Here is a 21,750-nt window from a genome sequence, read left to right on the forward strand (position 1 = left end):
TGAAAATAATTCTTTAAAAAATCCACGCATATGGGTCCATGGAAGATTGAAAATAATTCTTTAAAAAATCCACGCATATGGGTCCATGGAAGATTGAAAATAATTTTTTAAAAAATCCACGCTTATGGTTCCATAGGTGGTTGCAAATAATTCTTAAAAAATTCACGCTTATGGTTCCATAGGTGGTTGAAGATAATTCTTTAAAAAATCCACGCTTATGGTTCCATAGGTGGTTGCAAATAATTCTTAAAAAAATTCACGCTTATGGTTCCATAGGTGGCCAAAAATAATTCTTTAAAAAAGCCTCGCTTATGATACCATAGGTGGTTGAAAATAATTCTTTAAAAAATCCACGCTTATGGTTCCATATGTGGTTAAAAATAATTCTTTAACAAATCCAGGCTTTATGGTTTCATAAATAATTGAAAAACTCACTATTATAGGTATATGGGGTCTACGAATGATTGAAAAAACACACACTTTCTTTAAATCACAGATTATATTTATTAAAAAATCGTATAGAAAACTAATTTGATTTCTTTTATTTATTTAAAAAACACACATTTTTATAAAGAAAAATATTTATACAAAAACGACAATCTCATCCTCAAATATTCATTTCATATCTCCCTCCATCCCAATTTGCCTTTGAATTGCTTTTCTCTTTCCCATTTTATTTTCTCACTTGTTTACAATTGCCCAATACATCCAAAATAAATCCATGACCACATTCCTGATCGGCCTTCAATTTGTCGGGATTTGTCATTTCAACATTTTCCAAAACGAATTTCTTATCCTTGTGTGGTACAAATTCAGCGGAATCCTTACTCAAATGATCTTTAAAATCATGGAACTTCGTTTCGATTTTCGTATGCAGTTCCTTGGATTTTTCGGTGAGTTTTTTAAAACCATCACGAACATCTTCACCCAGCTGTTTGGACTTCTCCTTGACACTGTCACCAAAATCGCTGGCAGTTTTCTTGAATTTACAGCCCCAATCCTTGAAGACACCCTTAACCTTGTCCCCAGTATCTTCGGTGCTGGCTATTTTCGGACCAATACCAGGTATTTCGGAGAGTGATGGTAAAATCTTATCATCACATTCAAATAAATCTGCATTGACACTGATGACCGCCAAGGTCAGGAGCAATGCGATTGTCAACAACGATGTGTGTTTCATTTTAACTTCAAAAAAATCGGATTTATTTGACTTAAGAAACTCAAGGAGTGTAGTTTTGTAACTAATTTTCTGTTATTTTTTGTAATTTGTGTGCGATTCTGTTGAAGTTTCGCGAAAAACTGATATAGTTATGATTGAGCTTACCAGCTATGCGTTCACTTTATTTATTTATTTATTTGAGAATTTGGCGAACCTTTGTATGCGATTTACAGTGTTTTTGTTTTTTAATTGAATCAAAACTAAATTGCCTATCGTCCTCTCACTTCCGCCCAAAATAATACATGAACCTCTCAGAACATTGTGTTATACGTCATTTCTACAGAAAGAATGAAATTTGTTGTGCGATGCGGTCGTTGTTTCGACGTCGTCTTGACATTCCCATTGTTGTGGCTGCAAAATTTCTCAATTAGAATTACAGTGAACTACCCTAATTTAAGGCTATTTTCGTATAAATATCTTAGTTGGAATTTTTGAAAATATAAGTAGGGGGAAATTCTTATATTTTGAAAAATTCCAACCTCAGTTGCCAGGTTCCACTGTACATGCATGCGAGCGATCTTTTATCGCAATAGGAGAGCAAATATTTAACATGTTCGTTCTTGTCGTTTTTATTTAAACATAGGGAATTATGTTTCGGCAGATTAAATTTCGAGTACTTTTGAAGTATCACTGTTTTGTTTAATTGTTTTGGACAGTGGGCTGCCAGAAGAGATAAGATAAAGCAATACAACAAATATATTTGTTGTTTAAATAAATAACATGATTAGAACATAATTTCATCTCATAATAGACTAAAAATGTATTATTTTTCGACTATTTTCATTGAACTGGTAACTTATTGTCCAAAAATAGATATAAAAGAATTCCAAGTGATTCTTTTTTCTGTAACACGAATGCATCAATTCCCTTAGAAGTATTTCTGAGGCTCTTAGGATCCACCCCAATAAAACGATACCAACTATTGGTTTGGTATTTTGGGTTTTCCGTGAGTAGTACATATTCTAACCAAAAACTATTTATATTGACTTAATATTCGGGGCATATATACCATTACCATGTTGGCGATTTTGGGTACGTTTTTTCACCTGTACTTTGGGTACATATTGTGTAATGTTCCTTTCAAACTTCATATTTTTGTAGAAGTTGGGTTCTCATGAAGTAGCATATCTTTGAAATTATTATTTTTATGGATTCGCAGTACCCTTTGGATTACTACCATTACATTCTCAGGACATTTTGGATTGTTTTTTTTTTTCAATAGAAAAATTGTTTTATTTCTTTTTATTATTTTCAACACATTTATTCTGGATAAAATATGTTTTCTATTAAAAAAATAATAAAAGAAAATTGTCCAAATTTGCTCTGTTCATAAAAATAGTAGTAATAATCTTAAAAGGAAAAAAGCACTAACTTTTTGGATAAAAGCAGCGGTATTTTGTTGTAAATACCTTATTTTTATTACAGGCTCGTAACGTCAAGGGTATAGTTGATTAGGTCCTTGCATCGCTGTTCTGGTATTTGGGCCCATATTTGTTGCACTGCATTCCATAGATCGGCTTTTGTTGTTGGTTTGGCATTGGTCACACATCGTCCTACATCTGCCAAAAAGTTTTCTATCAGATTAATATCCGGTGACTGCACAGGCCGTGGCATTACGTCAGTCCTTTCTGATACAAATCAGTACTTTGCGAGTTTGCTGTTTTGGATGTGTATTAAAGATGGTATTCCGTTTTTGGGGGTAATAAGAACATACTGCCTGAAGCCTGTTCTTCCATATAAGACCATTTTTTGTTTCATTTGTCCATAATATGTTACGCCACTTTTCTAGAGGCCAGCCTTTATGAGATTTTGCAAAATTCAACTTAGTGTTGGCATGCTTCCTGGTCAAAATGGGGACCTCTCTAGGACTTCTGGCATACAGATTATTTTCGATCAATCTCCGGCGTACAGTCACATCACTGATTTTTAGATTTAAATTAGTTTTTATCATTTCAGAGGTCGATGAAGGGTTCAACATACTGTACCGTACTAGGCACCTATTTCCCAAATTTCTAGTGCTACGCCTACGAATACGTTGTTCAAGTTTTTTTCTTATCCGTTATTGCGTTGAATACCCTTGTAGCACTGTATCCAATGATATTTTTCATGTCTTTGTACATTGTTATCAACCATCTTGACGCAGCCGTGCAAGGTTTTCCTCTTTCCACTAAAAATTAATACCATCAAACGGCACTATAGTGCTTGTTTACAAAACACTTATTTTTGGCATTATTTATCTGTTTTATTAACATTCACTTCGACCACTACTATTTTAATAAACAGTACATTTTTCATGAATTCTACCAAACTAGAGGAAGTTTAGAATGCAAATCTCTCGGGACGTTATTCGTTTTCATGATCTTTAGATTCCATTCTTAAAAATGTGTATACCAATGACGAATTTGGTTGTTTGAATGGCATTTGTAAATTGATCAATTCCACTACTATTTTTGTAAACACAACTGTATATACTTGATCTGTATATAATTCTATGTGGTCTGCTGAAATAAGATTAGAGCTCGCAATATTTAATATAGAATCTTTTGAATGTTCAGTATTGAAAATGGGATATATCAGTCCACATTTTGGTATAGCTCTCATATAACGGTTTGAACCAAATTCCTTGCAATTTAATATCTACACATTGGACAGAAAATCATCCTACCGTATATGGTTATCTACCTAATTTCGGGTCAAAAATCCCCAAATTTAGGGGACCCATATTATGGTGGCTACGCTTAAACGTAGACCAATATTAAAAAAATTGTGTACGGATATGTGCTATACAATTAGAACCCATAATACAAAATAACAGCCAATTTGATTGGAAAACATGTGCAAAATACGAAATACTTGGGGTACCATTATATGGTGGCTACCCTGAAACTTGGGTCAATCTTAGATATTTTTGGTACGGATATGTGCTACGTAATGAGAACCCAGAGTATCAAATTGCAATCAATTCTGTAAAACGTGTCTCTGAAACTTGCGTCAATATTAATATTTTTTGGTACGGAGCTATTCTATGAGAACACAAAATACAATTACGGTAGTACAAAATGAAAAAATTCGCTGTGGAAAACAGAAATTTACTGTGAAAAAAATGCATTCCGCCCCCCCCCCCCTTCTTACGTCCCTGATGGGAGCTATATCTACATCTGAAGAGATTTTCTCGAAAATCAACACACATCATTCTACACTTAATTCAGTACGCTATGCCAGATTTCGTGAGCCGTGCCAAATTTCATCGAATTTGATATAATTATAACCATGATGATTCATTTTTTGGACCATGACTTTATTTATAGAGACTACTCAGATTTCCTACATAAAAACTCAGGTTTAGATAATTATTCATTTCTAGAGAAGCAAATATTTGTATGGAATAGAAAATTCACTTATGTACCAAAAAATAACTTGAGAAATTATGGAAATAAACTCCTCAGGTCATTCTACGAAAAAATAAATAACTCAGGCTACCGAAGAAATTTCTTCTATTGAAAAAAATCTAAGGACTCTCAAACGTTTTTTTTTTTTAACATAAAAAATCGAGAAAGCCATTATTATTGAAAACCTCTAGAAATACATTACAACATGAAATTGAATATTTTTATATACGTGAAACCACTGTGTAACATATTGTCGTTATAGTTTACAGTGATAATTATTCCACATACATAGTATGTGATATTGCTATATATGTAAATACATATGTATTCTGGAATTCCTCAACAATGTGTACATCTGTGAAAAAAACTTTTAAGAACGAATTCATTTGATATTGTTTTCGTTATTTTTTTGTATTGATGACGTGTTCTCCCAAACACTTATTTGCTAATTAAACTGCATTCAGTCATTCATTCATTTTCCAACGTTGAATCATTTCGATACTGAGATTATTTCCGTCAAATCAAAACAATAAAACCGTTAACCGGCAAGCGAGTCGAATTGAGGAAAGGAATTTCACCTGTGAACAAAGTGCTTCACATTGTCTTGCCATTCACAACAATTAACGATGTTTGTGGATATGTATGTCATGTTATTTTGTGTATAATATAGGCATTTTTAAAATGTAATTTTCTTTGTTGGACCAGATTTTTATAAAAAAAAACCCTCGTAGCTTGACCATTAGGACTTTTTTAAGGTCAGGAGTCCTTAACTACAGACACTCAGACCGGGCTAGTTCCTTGAACATAGCGAAAATGAGACGTGACCTTTGTATTAGACCACATATAAAGAAGAACTATTAGGTTGGGAAAAATGTCGATAAAATCGGAGAAATGATCGACGTTGAGCGGCATGTTAACAGTCGCAACATCACCCAGGAGCTAAAATTCGACCATAAAAATGTTTCAAACCATTTAAATAAAGCTGGATTCGATAAGAAGTTCGATGTTTGGGCGCCACAAAAATTAACAGAAAAAATAGGATGTATCGAATTTACATTGGCGAAGCCTTGGCCAAACAGAATGAGATAGATCCATTTCTTAAACGGATGGCAATTGGAAATGAGAAATGGATCATATACGATAACCCTGTGCGAAAACGATCGTGGTCAAAGATCAATACCTGGCCAAACCAGGACTAACGGCCAGAAAGGTTCTGCTATGTATTTGGTGGGACTGGAAGGGGATTATTTATTATGAGCGACTCCCATATTGTCACACGCTAAATTCTGATCTCTACTGTCAACAACTAGACCGTTTGAAAATAGCAATTTAACTGAAACAGCCAGAATTGGCCAATAGGAGAGGTGTCGTGTTCCACCAGAACAACGCTAGGCCACAAACATCAACAGTGACTCGCCAGAAACTTCGGGAGCTTGGTTGGGAAGTTTTAATGCATCCGCCATACAGTCCGGACTTGGCAACAAACGATTACCATATTTTCCTTGCATTGCAAAATTTCTTTAATGATAAAAAAAATGGTATCTAGGGAAGATTGTGAAAATCGACTACTAGAGTTTTTTGCAAATAGAGAGCAGGACTTCTATGAGAGAGGCATTTGACCCAAACTGGACATTCCGAAGCATGTTAATGTCCTATAGTGTATATAAAAATAATGGATTTTTTTTTCCCCAACCTAATATATTGAATATGTTCTATGGTGGTGTTATATACCCTCTTATGAGGAGGCTATCCCGAGGTTTGGTCCTATATTGATAGATTTTCGGTAGACAGGTTTTCTATACGATTTTTCACTTAAAAGTCCGGGTCTCTTTGAAATGCAAAATATTGAACGATTATAATTATTATAACATCGGCAGTGACAAGTAAAACAGACTAGCAGGGCTAGACTTTAACCGATATTGAAGTATCAAATTCCACCTAATATCAGTGGGTGGAAAACTCCAAAAGCTAAAAATTTGACGTCCGAATTTAGCCCAGAATGATGTGTCTTGAGTTTTGTCGAATTTGGTTTAGATTTAGAACCCATTTATATTTTAATTCGATCATATGAACCAAATACCCAACATTTGTTCGATTCAATGACATTTTGCACAGAACTGTGTCCACCAGGGATGGTACGCCTACATTTACAATCAAAAATCATTAAAGTGGAATATTTGGAGCAGAGGGACTTAGGAGCATATCTTGTATAAATCCAAAGTGGTGTATCATATATTCGGTTCGTCTGACTTCGGTCTTTATTGGAATACACATATACAGGTATTTTATTTCCATGTAGATATATTTACATAATAAAATTTAATTCTCAAATTTACTAAAACAATTTAAATGGATTAAATCCAGACGATGGACCTTCTGTTGTTTTTTCTTCTTTTTCCATTTTTAAATTTTCTGTCTTCTCTTCGTCATCATCAAATGGGTTCGGTGACATTTCAGCTTCATAGTCCGCATCGTCACCATCTTCGCCATCGGCGAAATTGGAATCGTAAGTCTCATCATCCCACTCAACATCGGGTAATTTCTCCATTTCTGTAGGTTCGATTGTTGTTGTAGTAGTCATTGGAGTAGTTATGGTAGTTGTAGGTCTGGGTGTAGTTGAAGTCGACGGTCTGGTAGTAGTTGTTGTGGTAGTCGTAGGTCTAGCAGTAGTAGTTGTTGTGGTAGTAGTTGTTGGTCTAGCTGTAGTAGTTGTAGTCGTAGATGTGGCAGTAGTGGTTGTTGTGGTAGTCGTTTTGGCAGTTGTAGTGGTTGTCGTACTTGGGGGTGTCATTGTAGTGCTCGGCCTTTTATAGGGACCACCTTGTTTCCAATATTGTTGACCTAAATATATATTTTCGTTAAATCACTTTCCCTAATAATTATTTCTTAAGAAAAAGTAATCCTCAGGACCTGTGGGTCTTGACGAATTTTTTTCTATAGAAAAAAAACTGATCCTCAGGGTCCTGACGAATTTTTTTTCTATAGAAAAAACTGATCCTCAGGATCCTGACGAATTTTTTTTCTATAGAAAAAAGTGATCCTCAGGGTCGTGACGATTTTTTTCTATAGAAAAAAAACTAAGCCTCAGGGTCCTGACGATTTTTTTCTATAGAAAAAAACTGATCCTCAGGGTCCTGACGATTTTTTTTCTATAGAAAAAAGTAATTATTATTGGCCTGAGGATTTTTCTCTATAGAAAGAAATCTAGTCGTCACGGACCTGATCAATGAATCTGATATTTTTGTTTTTTTTTCACTATACTTACATTCTTCCAATTCCCGATGAAAATCACAAAATATATATCTGTCTAATTCCTCATCGGATATATGATACCATGGTGCTGGTGGCCTGCGACGTGTTTCAAATATCTCAAAATATTCATCCACATACTGGTCTGGCTCTGCAGATGGTCGACGTCGTACATAGCGGCGATATATTATAGGTGTATTACTTCCACTCGTTTGGAAATCTCTTCCACTTCGTAATCCGCCGTCAATGGGTATTGCATCGACATTACTAAAAGTGAAAGTGTACACAATCACTAAACTTACAGCTGATACAAGCGTTAATACGTTCATTACGATCGCAAATTTACGAGAAGAATGAATTCTAATATTTTTTTAGAAATGCAAATATAATTTTTTTTGTTATTTATAAATCAAGACATCGAGCATCTTGTTTTTGGTGTTTGCTGATAAAGTTAATTAAGTTCATGATCTTCATATTTTGTGATAGAGATAATGGAGACATTATATATTAAAAAAAGTATTGCACACTTATTTGCTAATTAAACTGCATTCAGTCATTCATTTATTTTCCAAAGTTGAATCATTTCAATACTGAGATTATTTCCGTCAAATCAAAACAATAAAACCGTTAACCGGCAAGCGAGTCGAATTGAGGAAAGGAATTTCACCTGTGAACAAAGTGCTTCACATTGTCTTGCCATTCACAACAATTAACGATGTTTGTGGATATGTATGTCATGTTATTTTGTGTATAATATAGGCATTTTTAAAATGTAATTTTCTTTGTTGGACCAGATTTTTATAAAAAAAAACCTCATCGCTTGACCATTAGGACTTTTTTAAGGTCAGGAGTCCTTAACTACAGACACTCAGGCCGGGCTAGTTCCTTGAACATAGCGAAAATGAGACGTGACCTTTGTATTAGACCACATATAAAGAAGAACTATTAGGTTGGGGAAAAATGTCGATAAAATCGGAGAAATGATCGACGTTGAGCGGCATGTTAACAGTCGCAACATCGCCCAGGAGCTAAAATTCGACCATAAAAATGTTTCAAACCATTTAAATAAAGCTGGATTCGATAAGAAGTTCGATGTTTGGGCGCCACAAAAATTAACAGAAAAAATAGGATGTATCGAATTTACATTGGCGAAGCCTTGGCCAAACAGAATGAGATAGATCCATTTCTTAAACGGATGGCAATTGGAACTGAGAAATGGATCATATACGATAACCCTGTGCGAAAACGATCGTGGTCAAAGATCAATACCTGGCCAAACCAGGACTAACGGCCAGAAAGGTTCTGCTATGTATTTGGTGGGACTGGAAGGGGATTATTTATTATGAGCGACTCCCATATTGTCACACGCTAAATTCTGTTCTCTACTGTCAACAACTAGACCGTTTGAAAATAGCAATTTAACTAAAACGGCCAGAATTGGCCAATAGTAGAGGTGTCGTGTTCCACCAGAACAACGCTAGGCCACAAACATCAACAGTGACTCGCCAGAAACTTCGGGAGCTTGGTTGGGAAGTTTTAATACATCCGCCATACAGTCCGGACTTGGCAACAAGCGATTATCATATTTTCCTTGCATTGCAAAATTTCTTTAATGATAAAAAAAATGGTATCTAGGGAAGATTGTGAAAATCGACTACTAGAGTTTTTTGCAAATAGAGAGCAGGACTTCTATGAGAGAGGCATTTGACCCAAACTGGACATTCCGAAGCATGTTAATGTCCTATAGTGTATATAAAAATAATGGATTTCTTTTTCCCCAACCTAATATATTGAATATGTTCTATGGTGGTGTTATATACCCTCTTATGAGGAGGCTATCCCGAGGTTTGGTCCTATATTGATAGATTTTCGGTAGACAGGTTTTCTATACGATTTTTCACTTAAAAGTCCGGGTCTATTTGAAATGCAAAATATTGAACGATTATAATGATTATAACATCGGCAGTGACAAGTAAAACAGACTAGCAGGGCTAGACTTCAACCGATATTGAAGTATCAAATTCCACCTAATATCTGTGGGTGGAAAACTCCAAAAGCTAAAAATTTGACGTCCGAATTTAGCCCAGAATGGTGTGTCTTGAGTTTTGTCGAATTTGGTTTAGATTTAGAACCCATTTATATTTTAATTCGATCATATGAACCAAATACCCAACATTTGTTCGATTCAATGACATTTTGCACAGAACTGTGTCCACCAGGGATGGTACGCCTACATTTAAAATCAAAAATCATTAAAGTGGAATATTTGGAGCAGAGGGACTTAGGAGCATATCTTGTATAAAACCAAAGTGGTGTATCATATATTCGGTTCGTCTGACTTCGGTCTTTATTGGAATACACATATACAGGTATTTTATTTCCATGTAGATATATTTACATAATAAAATTTAATTCTCAAATTTACTAAAACAATTTAAATGGATTAAATCCAGACGATGGACCTTCTGTTGTTTTTTCTTCTTTTTCCATTTTTAAATTTTCTGTATTCTCTTCGTCATCATCAAATGGGTTCGGTGACATTTCAGCTTCATAGTCCGCATCGTCACCATCTTCGCCATCGGCGAAATTGGAAGTAGTTATGGTAGTTGTAGGTCTGGGTGTAGTTGAAGTCGAAGGTCTGGTAGTAGTTGTTGTGGTAGTCGTTTTGGCAGTTGTAGTGGTTGTCGTACTTGGGGGTGTCATTGTAGTGCTCGGCCTTTTATAGGGACCACCTTGTTTCCAATATTGTTGACCTAAATATATATTTTCGTTAAATCACTTTCCCTAATAATTATTTCTTAAGAAAAAGTAATCCTCAGGACCTGTGGGTCTTGACGAATTTTTTTCTATAGAAAAAAAAACTGATCCTCAGGGTCCTGACGAATTTTTTTTCTATAGAAAAAAAGGATCCTCAGGATCCTGACGAATTTTTTTTCTATAGAAAAAAGTGATCCTCAGGGTCGTGACGATTTTTTTCTATAGAAAAAAAACTGAGCCTCAGGGTCCTGACGATTTTTTTCTATAGAAAAAAACTGATCCTCAGGGTCCTGACGATTTTTTTTCTATAGAAAAAAGTAATTATTATTGGCCTGAGGATTTTTCTCTATAGAAAGAAATCTAGTCGTCACGGACCTGATCAATGAATCTGATATTTTTGTTTTTTTTTTCACTATACTTACATTCTTCCAATTCCCGATGAAAATCACAAAATATATATCTGTCTAATTCCTCATCGGATATATGATGCCATGGTGCTGGTGGCCTGCGACGTGTTTCAAATATCTCAAAATATTCTGGCTCTGCAGATGGTCGACGTCGTACATAGCGGCGATATATTATAGGTGTATTACTTCCACTCGTTTGGAAATCTCTTCCACTTCGTAATCCGCCGTCAATGGGTATTGCATCGACATTACTAAAAGTGAAAGTGTACACAATCACTAAACTTACAGCTGATACAAGCGTTAATACGTTCATTACGATCGCAAATTTACGAGAAGAATGAATTCTAATATTTTTTTAGAAATACAAATATCATTTTTTTTTTTTTTGTTATTTATAAATCAAGACATCGAGCATCTTTTTTTGGTGTTTGCTGATAAAGTTAATTAAGTTCATGATCTTCATATTTTGTGATAGTGATCACGGGAAAATTATATACTACAAAAAGTATTGCATACCTTAGGGGATGTAAAAATAACGAGGCGATCTTCTATTGCCTTCGAATTCATGAAATTGACTTAACTGTAATATTGAATACTTTAGGGATTGTACTAACTGGAAAACACTTCAGAAATATTACACAGGGTAGTACAACCTTTCGAAATTTCTTATCAAATACACAAACCTATCAAATTAATAGTCTGAATTTTTGCATATATTTTTTTTATAACTATCAGATTATTAGGCGTGGATTTTTTAAATATATTTTTTCAATGACTATCAGATTATTAGGCGTGGATTTTTTAAATATATTTTTTCAATGACTATCAGATTATTAGGCGTGGATTTTTTAAATATATTTTTTCAATGACTATCAGATTATTAGGCGTGGATTTTTTAAATATATTTTTTCAATGACTATCAGATTATTAGGCGTGGATTTTTTAAATATATTTTTTCAATGACTATCAGATTATTAGGCGTGGATTTTTTAAATATATTTTTTCAAAGACTATCAGATTATTAGGCGTGGATTTTTTAAAAATATTTTTTCAATGACTATCTGATTATTAGGCGTGGATTTTTTAAATATATTTTTTCAATGACTATCAGATTATTAGGCGTGGATTTTTTAAATATATTTTTTCAATGACTATCAGAAGGACTAACTTGTAATTTTTTTAACATTTCCATGTTTTTCAATGACAATGAAATTTTTTCTATTCAATATCCCACAATAAAAATGCTTCATCTGCGGAATATGAATAAAATGTTAGCGTTACCAATAAAATGACGAATATTTCTTAGATATATGTAAATATTGTTTGAAATTATCTCTATGAAATGGACATTAAATGTGATTCACGTTATAGTGACTTTGTGTTAAATGTTTCTTGCAAAAATAAATCGTAGATATAGCTCGATATATTTATATAAATCTATTATAAATGAAAATTTAAATAAGAAATTAAACATTTATTTTCGTATTTGTTTATTTATAAATTGTGCGAAAATAATCTCTGCACAGCTAGCGAAACATAATTCAAACAAATAAAACAAAACAAAAATACTTTAAAATTAGTGATACATAAGATAGAACGTGTACATACATATATTTGCGAATGATTAGAAGTAAGAATATACATATATTTCAATATACATTATATTAATAATAAAGGCTGTAATTTCGGTTATAAGCGTGGATTTTTAAGGCATTATGGTGTTATAAGTTTTTTAAAATAATTGTTTGTTGTAACTCACATTTATTCAAGACGCACTATTGAGTGTGTTTTTCAAATACCTGCAAACTAAACTAATTTTTTAGAATAATACTTTTAACCTTCATATTAATTGAAATAAAAACTATTATCATTTTTTGTAAATTTTGGATTCATTTGGTATATTTTCGAGATTTTGTTATGTTTTTCATGATTATATGTTTTCTACAATATATATTTATCTAATTTTACCATTACGTTGTTGTCCCACGGTGGAAATACTCGCATTAAGATCTGAAAGTGAAAAAAACATTTGAAAATTTAATTATTAAACACACTTTATTTATTTGTATATATTATAGGTATGAGGTATGTTAAAGGGAGGGGGGTAACAATTGTTTTCATGAACTCTATAAGGAGAATTAGGAAGATGAAACACCATGTTTAACAAACATTTTATGTAAATGGTGCACCAAAGCCCCTATATGTCGTTCGATTTGCACGAAATTTGGCATAGGATACTGAATTTGGTGTAGAATGATGTGTGCTAAGTTTCGTGAAAATCGGTTCAGATATAGATATAGCTCCCACATATAGTTTCGTCCGATTTTAGGTAAATGGTGCACCAAAGTCCCTATATATCTTTCGATTTGCACGAAATTTGAATTAAGTGCAGAATGATGTGTATTAAGTTTCGTTAAAATCGGTTCAAATTTAGATATAACTTTATCAAATTTAGATATATATTTTCGTTCGATTTTATAGAAATAATGCCCAAAAGTCCGTAGATATCTTTCGATTTGCACGAAATTTGGCACAGGGTACTGAATTGAGTCCAGAAAGATGTGTGTGTGCTAAGTTTCGTGTACATCGGTTCAGATTTAGATATAGTCCCATTTGTATTTTCCAAGGGATTTAGGTAAATTTTGCACCGGTTGACACGAAACGTATCAAATTGAGACTAGAATGACGTTATAGCTTTCTTTAACTGGGGCAGATGCAGACACAAAAGGCTATCTGATTGAGATTAAATGTTTCCCATTATAAGCAATCGACGCTAAACTTGCCCGAATGTATGCCAGAAAGGCATACAGATCACATATTCAAGTTTGTTCAATGACATGTTAATGTTCTTTAGAAAAGGCGGAGTTTGTTAGGAGACATATGTAGAATATACCCAAAGAGGTGAAGGGTATCATATAGTCCGACTTTACTACTTTCCTTACTGGTTTATATTAAATTAGTTATCTGATTTGTTCCGCGTTTTGGGTATGGTTCTAAGACTCTGTTGAAATCATTTCACTTGCGGATAATATCGAGATAAAAAAATAGAACGTAAGGTTCGATAATGAACTTTATATGAACTATAGCCCGCATTTAGGCCTAGCCTCAGTCCCTGTGTGGGAGGTACCAGAAGGAGTGGACTGATATTCCCCATCTTCGAACTTGAACTAATTTTGGAAGAAATAATAAGATGAGCAAAGTTTGGATGAAATCCAAATTTTCTGAAACGGATTTGGTGCAAAGAAACATTTGGGTCTAGAACCAATATTTCGAAATAATATGAACACGATCTTACCATCACACGCAAAAAAAAAATGCGAATGGGGAGAACGATTACTCTTGTTCGTTCTTTTAATGAACTAAAACGAAGATCTTTGTAAGACCTAGTTCAGTCGCTCTTTTCAGGGAATCATTATTTTAGCTCGTTCGTGCTGTACAACTTTACTATAGACAAATAAAGTGTTGGAAATTGGTGAAAATCGGCTCACTTGCGGAGGATATATATATATATATGGGCAATATTGCCAATTTTTTAACATAGCTGAAGCGGAGGTTCACCCCTTTATAACTCGGGAATTACTTAAGTATACGAAAAAAAGTGAATAGTTTTGGGTTAATTGATCTGTCGTTGCAAACTGTTCATGATATTGACCTCCAAACTTTATTTTGGTGGAAGCTGTGTCGACTTTAATGTAAAAAAATGTGTAAAAACACGTTGAGGCGAACCAGTTTTTTTATGTTCTCTATCGATTTGTGACTAAATCACTCATTGCACGGTCTTCGTGTCAAAATAATACTAGAAGCCAACAAAATGGGGACTACGCCCCTTATGTACCATTTTTCAAAATTTTCACTACATCTACCTTTAAATGATGCTGACATTTTGAAGCTCGATTTTGAGTGTTTTTTTAATTTTACTTCTAGCTTTAATACGCAAACAGGAATTTATAAAAATCGATTATAAGATTATTGTAGTCGCGAATCTGCGTCATTTGATATGTATTTTGTGTATGTAGTATGCACAGCTTCAGAGTAATACTCATCCGAAGGTGCGAATTTTGTGCGATCAAATTTCTAAAAAACCTATTTTTCGGGCCAAATTTTTAGATCTGTCAACTGAATGATATGGGTACCCGCGATCAATAAGGGTTTTTACGTTTCGGATGATATAAAATCTTTTTCGTGAAAATCCATCTACTAGAACGGCGGGAACTGGCCTTCCAAAAACACGAAATTTGGCAAAAATTGTTTTTGAAAATATCGCGGATTTATTTGCGTTTTCTGTGCATCATTTCCGCTTCAATAAATGACCTCATACGGATTTTGATCTTTTTCGAAAAGAGAACTTTAAAAACTTCAGCCGAAAGAGAGATGTACGCAATTTATCTCAAAAATAGATTTTGCTGGCACATCCATGGTTCTTAATGGACCACATTGAAATCGGTATAGATCGATGTATTTTTTTAGGGTGCACACCGAAATCGGATGCGCGTTAATGGCATATGGAATTTTCGGAAATTATTCGCGTTTTACGATTTTTTGGGTACTTCAATGTAACGTGCGGCACATCTTAGCCGTCAAATGAAATTTCGCAAAATATACATGGATTGGAAGATAAACTTCAGTACTTCCTGGAAACCACATGCGCATCAAATGATTTTGAGGACTACGCGATTTAGACGCAATTTATCTCAAAAATAGTGTGAGCTGGCACATCCATGGTTCTTAATGGACCACATTGAAATCGGTATAGATCGATGTATTTTTTTAGGGTGCACACCGAAATCGGATGCGCGTGAATGGCATATGGAGTTTTCGGGAATTATTCGCGTTTTACGATTTTTTGGGTACTTCAATGTAACGTGTGGCACATCTTAGCCGTCAAATGAAATTTCGCAAAATATATATGAATTAGAAGATAAACTTCAGTACTTCCTGGAAACCGCATGCGCATAAAATCATTTTGAGAATTACGCGATTTACACGCAATTTAAAATGTATATTTCATAATATTATTTTATTTTAAGATATATTCCTATTTATAGAATTCTAAGATTTATGGGAGGCTCTTGATATAATCCGCAAGGCGTATACTTATACACAAAAAGTGATTATTATTATATATGTCAATTTTTCGGCGAAATTCGGGTAAAATAGCAGAATAACCCCAACATTTTTTTCTGAAATTTCTTGTATAAAATTAATAAAATAAATATGATGACATTATTTTTTCGAACCAAAAACAAATATTTTTCCTCAATATCTTGTTTTGTTGTCGCTGTGATTTACAAACCGCTACACGGACTTGTGTAATTTTGATATCATTTGATTCAATATGGTGTTTAGATTATGTAGATTTTTTTAAATTAATTTTTAGGTGTGTGTATGTCATTAATATAATGAAAATATTGATGTAATCTGCTAATTTTTTTTATTTTTCTCATATTTCGCGAATATGTGCAACTTTATCGTGATTATTATAATATATTCATATTCTTATTTTACGGAGGAAGATATATATCAACGTTTTTGGTCAATATAATAAACGGCGTAATTTTAAGATTTTTTTCTTATGCTCAAAATTAAAACCCCGATAACTTTTGCGCGCATCAACCAAAAATTTGATCGCGAACAGTTTCGGAGTCAGAACATTTTTCTCTATATGTGTACCAAAAATCATTGATGTGCCACAAAAACAAAAAAGCTGATTTTTTGAAAATGGAATATTAAAAAATTGGCAATATTGCCCATATATATTTTTTTTTTTTTGAAATCGGTTCAGATTTAATTTCGGATCCCATATAATTTATTTAAATGGTGCATCAAACTCCCAATGTTTGTCCGATTGAGACAACATTTTAAATAGGGTATTTAATTGAGTATTTGTTGAAATCGGTTCAGATTTAGATATAGCTCCCATATATTTTTCTTCCGATTTTATGCAAATGGTGCACCAAGCCCCTTGGTATAGAAAATATATCCCAACGTAATAGACGTGGAATCTGATAAAAGTATATATGGAGCTTTGGCTTAATCGGAACTGATTTTCATTTGGTCCTTGGGCCAATTTCATCACATTCGGATCATTTTGCACTTTGTGACAGACGAATGGACAGGTTCACTCAAAAAATAAATCTAAAATCGAGGTGATAAATATTCTGGTATGAATTACCCTCGCAGTCATTCGTGGGTCTTTGAAAACAACAGAACCTACCCTTGAGCAACCGGACGAAACTTATAGTTATACATAATGCTGCAGATTATAAAAACAATAATTCTATCCGATACAATTCTAGAAAATACACGCTTTATTTTTGCACACCGAGTATGTTATTTTTGTGCGAATGCTGGTGATATCCTACCTTTGGTTTCATTACGTTTATATCGCCGATGATGGACACAATTGCAGCCACCACTTTGGACAACGGCTGGTTCGGGTTCAATGACAATTTTTGGGTTCTCCTCCCGTATTTCTTCAATATTATTTTCTTCCTTCTTTGTGTCATCTTTACTGATGACCGTTACGGCCAATGACTCATCTCGATCCTCTGATAATAATTTATCCTTATTGGGTAATATAACGTTATTATCACTTAATAGGCGACGTATTGGCAACAACTTCCTTCTTCGTTCCTTGGTGGATGGGGTGGTGGAGGCCTCACTCAATGGACTGGCGGCGGCATCAAAAACGGGTGGTGTCAGCGACAATTTTGACGGCGTTTCATTACGATTAAGGCTATCACTGGAGGAGATGTATTTTTGTGGCTTACGTCGCAGACGGGTACGGGAATTTTGACTACTGGAACTATCCTGATGCACTATTAAAGTACCAGCTTCATCAGTGCGTAGAGAATAACGTGGACCAGCAGCCTCATCGCCATCTTCCGATTCGGGCGACGAAAAACGACCCTTTTGATAACTTAAACGTTCCAAAATGGAACTACTTGTTCGACTGGGCAGTCTACCGGAACTGTGAGAACGACGATATTTACGTTTCTCACGAGGACCCGACGATGATGAGGTGGTGGGTGTTGTCGTTGAGGGGGGAGTGGGTAGAAAATCGGGTATTTTAGAATCATGATCAACATTGAATCGAACACCCTTGAGGGACGAGGAACGTGGCGATGAATCGGGTAAATCACCGATGTGTAAATCGATGGGTTTGCGACTGTGACTGCGACTACGGTTACGTATTGTGCTCGTTGGCGTCGTCGTGGAGGTATTTGTTGTGAAGGCGGAATTTTTCCTTGGGGTCGGCGGTACCTCTTCTATGTGCAGGCCATCGAATTCTTTTTCCAAAGCTTTACGTACGGAATGCGTTAAGTTGGTGGTGGCAGATCTATGCGAAGAGTATGGACGTTTTTTGGGTTTCGCTGGGGTAGGTTCATAGTCTTCTTGTTTGTAAATTTGTTCGCTGTTGGCATCGCCACCTGCATCCGGGGGTGCATCCACCAGCAGATTACCCTTGTGATCGTAAAGTAAGATGCGGGGTAAGGCAATGTTGGAACATGACTTTGAGGTGGTCAATTCCCATTTCCAATGATTGGGTTTACGTAGTTGTAGGCTGAGGATATTCGCCAGAGGATCATAGTCGTTGTGGTTGTTGGTGTTTTGGCTGGACTTCTCAACATATTCTAGTTCGTCGGACGAATCATTGTTATCGATATGATAACTAAAATAATTATTGTTTGCTTTTAATGCACCAGGTGTGCCAGCTCTTGTTGATCTTGACGTTTTCTTAATTGGTGTCGTTGTAAAGGAGGTTGAGGCGGAGGATGATGCGGCATCAGCTGTTGCTAGGTGTTGTTGTGGATTCCAACGTTGATGTCGCCGTCGCTGTTTGTTCATAAACAAATCTGACATTGTAAAATTGCATTCAGGAAACACTTGTGAGATTTTCGTTAACACCCACAAAGACGTGTGACCATACGCCTCGTGATCCTCTCCTTTCTGCTCTCTTGATCACCCACAATGAAAGACCACTGCCCCTCAAAGTCTTTGGGGTTTTTTTGTTTTTCCTTTTTATGAAAAATTAATGATTCAGTGTAAAATATTTTGGTCGGTTTTGTTTTGAGTTATTTTTCGCGTTTGTGTGTTGTTTTTTTGCTAATTTTTTGACATTCACATTCACATCAAATTGTTTTGTTGTTTTTGTTGGGCAAATCTTTTTGCAATCCATCCATCCACCTGTTGTCAGAAAAACGGATTCAGCTACTCTGTCATCAGCATGAACTCATTTTACGGATACTTGTAGATCGCGTTATTAGTGCATCTATGAGGTGGCTTGGATACATGTATGTGTGTATGTCACCATAGAAATTGGGAAAAAGGGGACAACGGACGCTTCTCGTCGTCGTTGCTTGGCCAAATGTTGAAGATCAACATTTAGCCGCTGGCCCGAAGCCAACTGCCACAACAACAAAATAAACAAAAATATTTAAATTTTATTGTTGTTGTTGTTTGATTTTTCACTTGCTTTATAACACGAACACACACAAAAAATATTTGTTCTTCTATTTATTTCAGATCTCAATGAGCCGATGGCAGTTTATTTTTATTATAGTTTTTATTTTTTCAACTCCCCTCCTGCACTGCACGGTCTAGGTATTTTTAGAATTATTTTCTATTTTTCAGATATTTTGATTTGGTGTTCCCACAACAACAACACCAAGAGTACATATATGAATATGTGACGCCACTGAATGGGCTATTGTAAGTCAACAGCAAGTGAAATGGGCCTGACGGTGGGTGGTGGTGTTCGATCGTTCGGTCACAGGCAGCCGACATGCATGCATTGATGTTCCGATACTCTTGATTTCAAGTGGTTGGTTGCAGGTTTTTCCTTTCATTTGGTTTTCAATGAAACTCTTCAAAAGTAATTGTTTTTGTAGTTTCAAGATTTTTTTTTTTTTGCAATTTTTACAATAACAAATATATTTATTATTCAATGAATTTTTTTTATGTTTTTTTTTCACTTGATTTCAGCACTCATATATTATATACACATCCATAATATTTTTTATATTTTAAATAATTTCACTTCGATGTGGATTATTGTGCGTACACATGTGACGTTCAGTGTTGGCCAGATGATGATATTTGTGTGTAAACAAAAACAAATGGCGTTCTCCTCAACTTCTGTTTTCAAAAATTATGGTTTTTTCTTTTTTAGTATTTTCTATATTATTATTATTTTTTTAATTAAAAAAAAAATAATTCACTCTGCCACACACAAAATTACCGTCCGAATGCCTTAGAACATTTTGCCCAACTGTTTTCGGCAACTGAGCAGCATCCGTGATCAGATAGCACAATACTGCGTAATCACGGCACGCTCACTCTCACCGTAAATGTGTTGAGTTGAGAGAGCCCAAAAAACATATGACCAATTTCTTTTTGGTAGCTTTTCATTAGCTGTGTTTTTCACGATTCGCATATTTTTTTCGCATATATTTTCTCACATAGTATTTGGAAACAAACTAACAACAAAATGGCATATGTTGCTCCCACAATATTATTTTTTTCGCATAGATTATATATACTTTGGTGGTCAGGGTTAGGATGTCATGATAGAGGGTTCATAATTTCGGAAAGAGAATAAGAGATATTTAACCAGTAAGGAATGTAGTAAAGTCGGACGAGACCGACTATATTGTTACGTTATTGGATTTTACCGTGTAGACGTTGTTTTATTTCCCAATACAGCTCGTACCAAATAAAACGCGGGTTCCTTCGGATTACGATTATTACAATGATTTTATTCACACAACTTTACTTTGCACTTTACTTTACTCGACGGTTTCAATTCGCGATCTGATTCACAACTGACTAACTGCCTTTCCATTTCCCTATTTATATGAGCCTCGCCTGTCGCTACAGAAGTTTCTAGATGATCTGGTAACATCTAGATTACGAACAATCTACATATGCAACAAACACATACAACCTTACAGTGAGTAAACAATAACAACAACACATATACAGGCGAGGGGGTAACAAAGAAAGAGGAATTGAGCGATCATCAATGATGACGTTTAACAAAAATTGTACGCCAACAACAAAATAGACAATGAAAGAGGAAATGGAAGGATGTAGAAAAATCTATACAGTAGTTGTTGTTGTGAAGTTATTCAAATAAACTGCGTAGTAAAAATTTAGGTTAAAATTCAAATCCTTAAATTAACGGAATTCATCTAAATTAACTTAAATCTAAAGTTATATTCGTAACAATATGATACCCTTCACCACTTTGGGTATATTAGACATATGAATTCTAACAGACGTCGCATTTTTAAAAGACGAGTAAAATTAAATTGGCTCCATAAACATGTCACTCTACAACCGAAACTAGATTTTTCATTTGGCCAGATATAGAATATATATCTAAATCTGAACCGAACCACACGTCATTATAGACCTAAGTCATTACGCTGTGCCAAATTTCGTGCAAACCGAAAGATATTAAGGGACTTTGGTACACCATTTACATTAAATCGGACCAAAATATATATGGGAGCTATATCCAAATCTGAACCGATTTTCAAGAAACTTGACACACATCATTCTAGACCTAATTCATGCCAAATTTCGTGCAGATCGAAAGATATATAGGGACTTTGATGCACCATTTGCATTAAATCGGACGAAAATATATATGGGAGCTATATCCAAATCTGAACCGATTTTCAAGAAACTTGACACACATCATTCTAGACCTAATTCATTACGC

General features: G+C 34.6%; 2 protein-coding genes and 1 long non-coding RNA gene across 3 annotated transcripts; all 3 read right to left on the reverse strand.

Annotated features, from left to right (window-relative positions):
• Positions 1–673: 673 nt before the first annotated feature.
• LOC133321965 (uncharacterized) lies at positions 674–1,180 on the reverse strand. Its single transcript, XM_061531035.1, has one exon. The coding sequence runs from the start codon at positions 1,178–1,180 to the stop codon at positions 674–676; it is 507 nt and encodes a 168-aa protein (XP_061387019.1).
• Positions 1,181–6,943: 5,763 nt separating this feature from the next.
• LOC133321966 (salivary glue protein Sgs-3) lies at positions 6,944–7,399 on the reverse strand. Its single transcript, XM_061531037.1, has one exon. It carries the CDS (start codon positions 7,397–7,399, stop codon positions 6,944–6,946), a length of 456 nt encoding a protein of 151 aa, XP_061387021.1.
• A 5,575-nt stretch (positions 7,400–12,974) lies between these two features.
• On the reverse strand, positions 12,975–17,465 carry LOC133321960 (uncharacterized). Its single transcript, XR_009754024.1, has 2 exons — positions 17,384–17,465; positions 12,975–13,031 (listed from the first exon to the last, which is right to left on the reverse strand). It is a non-coding gene; the product is annotated as an uncharacterized LOC133321960 (long non-coding RNA).
• Between the last annotated feature and the right edge of the window lie 4,285 nt (positions 17,466–21,750).

The sequence above is a fragment of the Musca vetustissima genome, unplaced genomic scaffold (assembly GCF_032173495.1).
Source record: "Musca vetustissima isolate MV318-11 ecotype Yass unplaced genomic scaffold, APGP_CSIRO_Mvet_v1 utg833, whole genome shotgun sequence".
In the NCBI taxonomy this organism is placed as follows: Eukaryota; Metazoa; Arthropoda; class Insecta; order Diptera; family Muscidae; genus Musca; species Musca vetustissima.

Excerpts from the sequence above, each read along its gene's own strand:
- LOC133321965 (XM_061531035.1), bottom strand. The coding sequence starts at position 1,180 with ATGAAACACACATCGTTGTTGACAATCGCATTGCTCCTGACCTTGGCG.
- LOC133321966 (XM_061531037.1), bottom strand. The coding sequence starts at position 7,399 with ATGACACCCCCAAGTACGACAACCACTACAACTGCCAAAACGACTACC.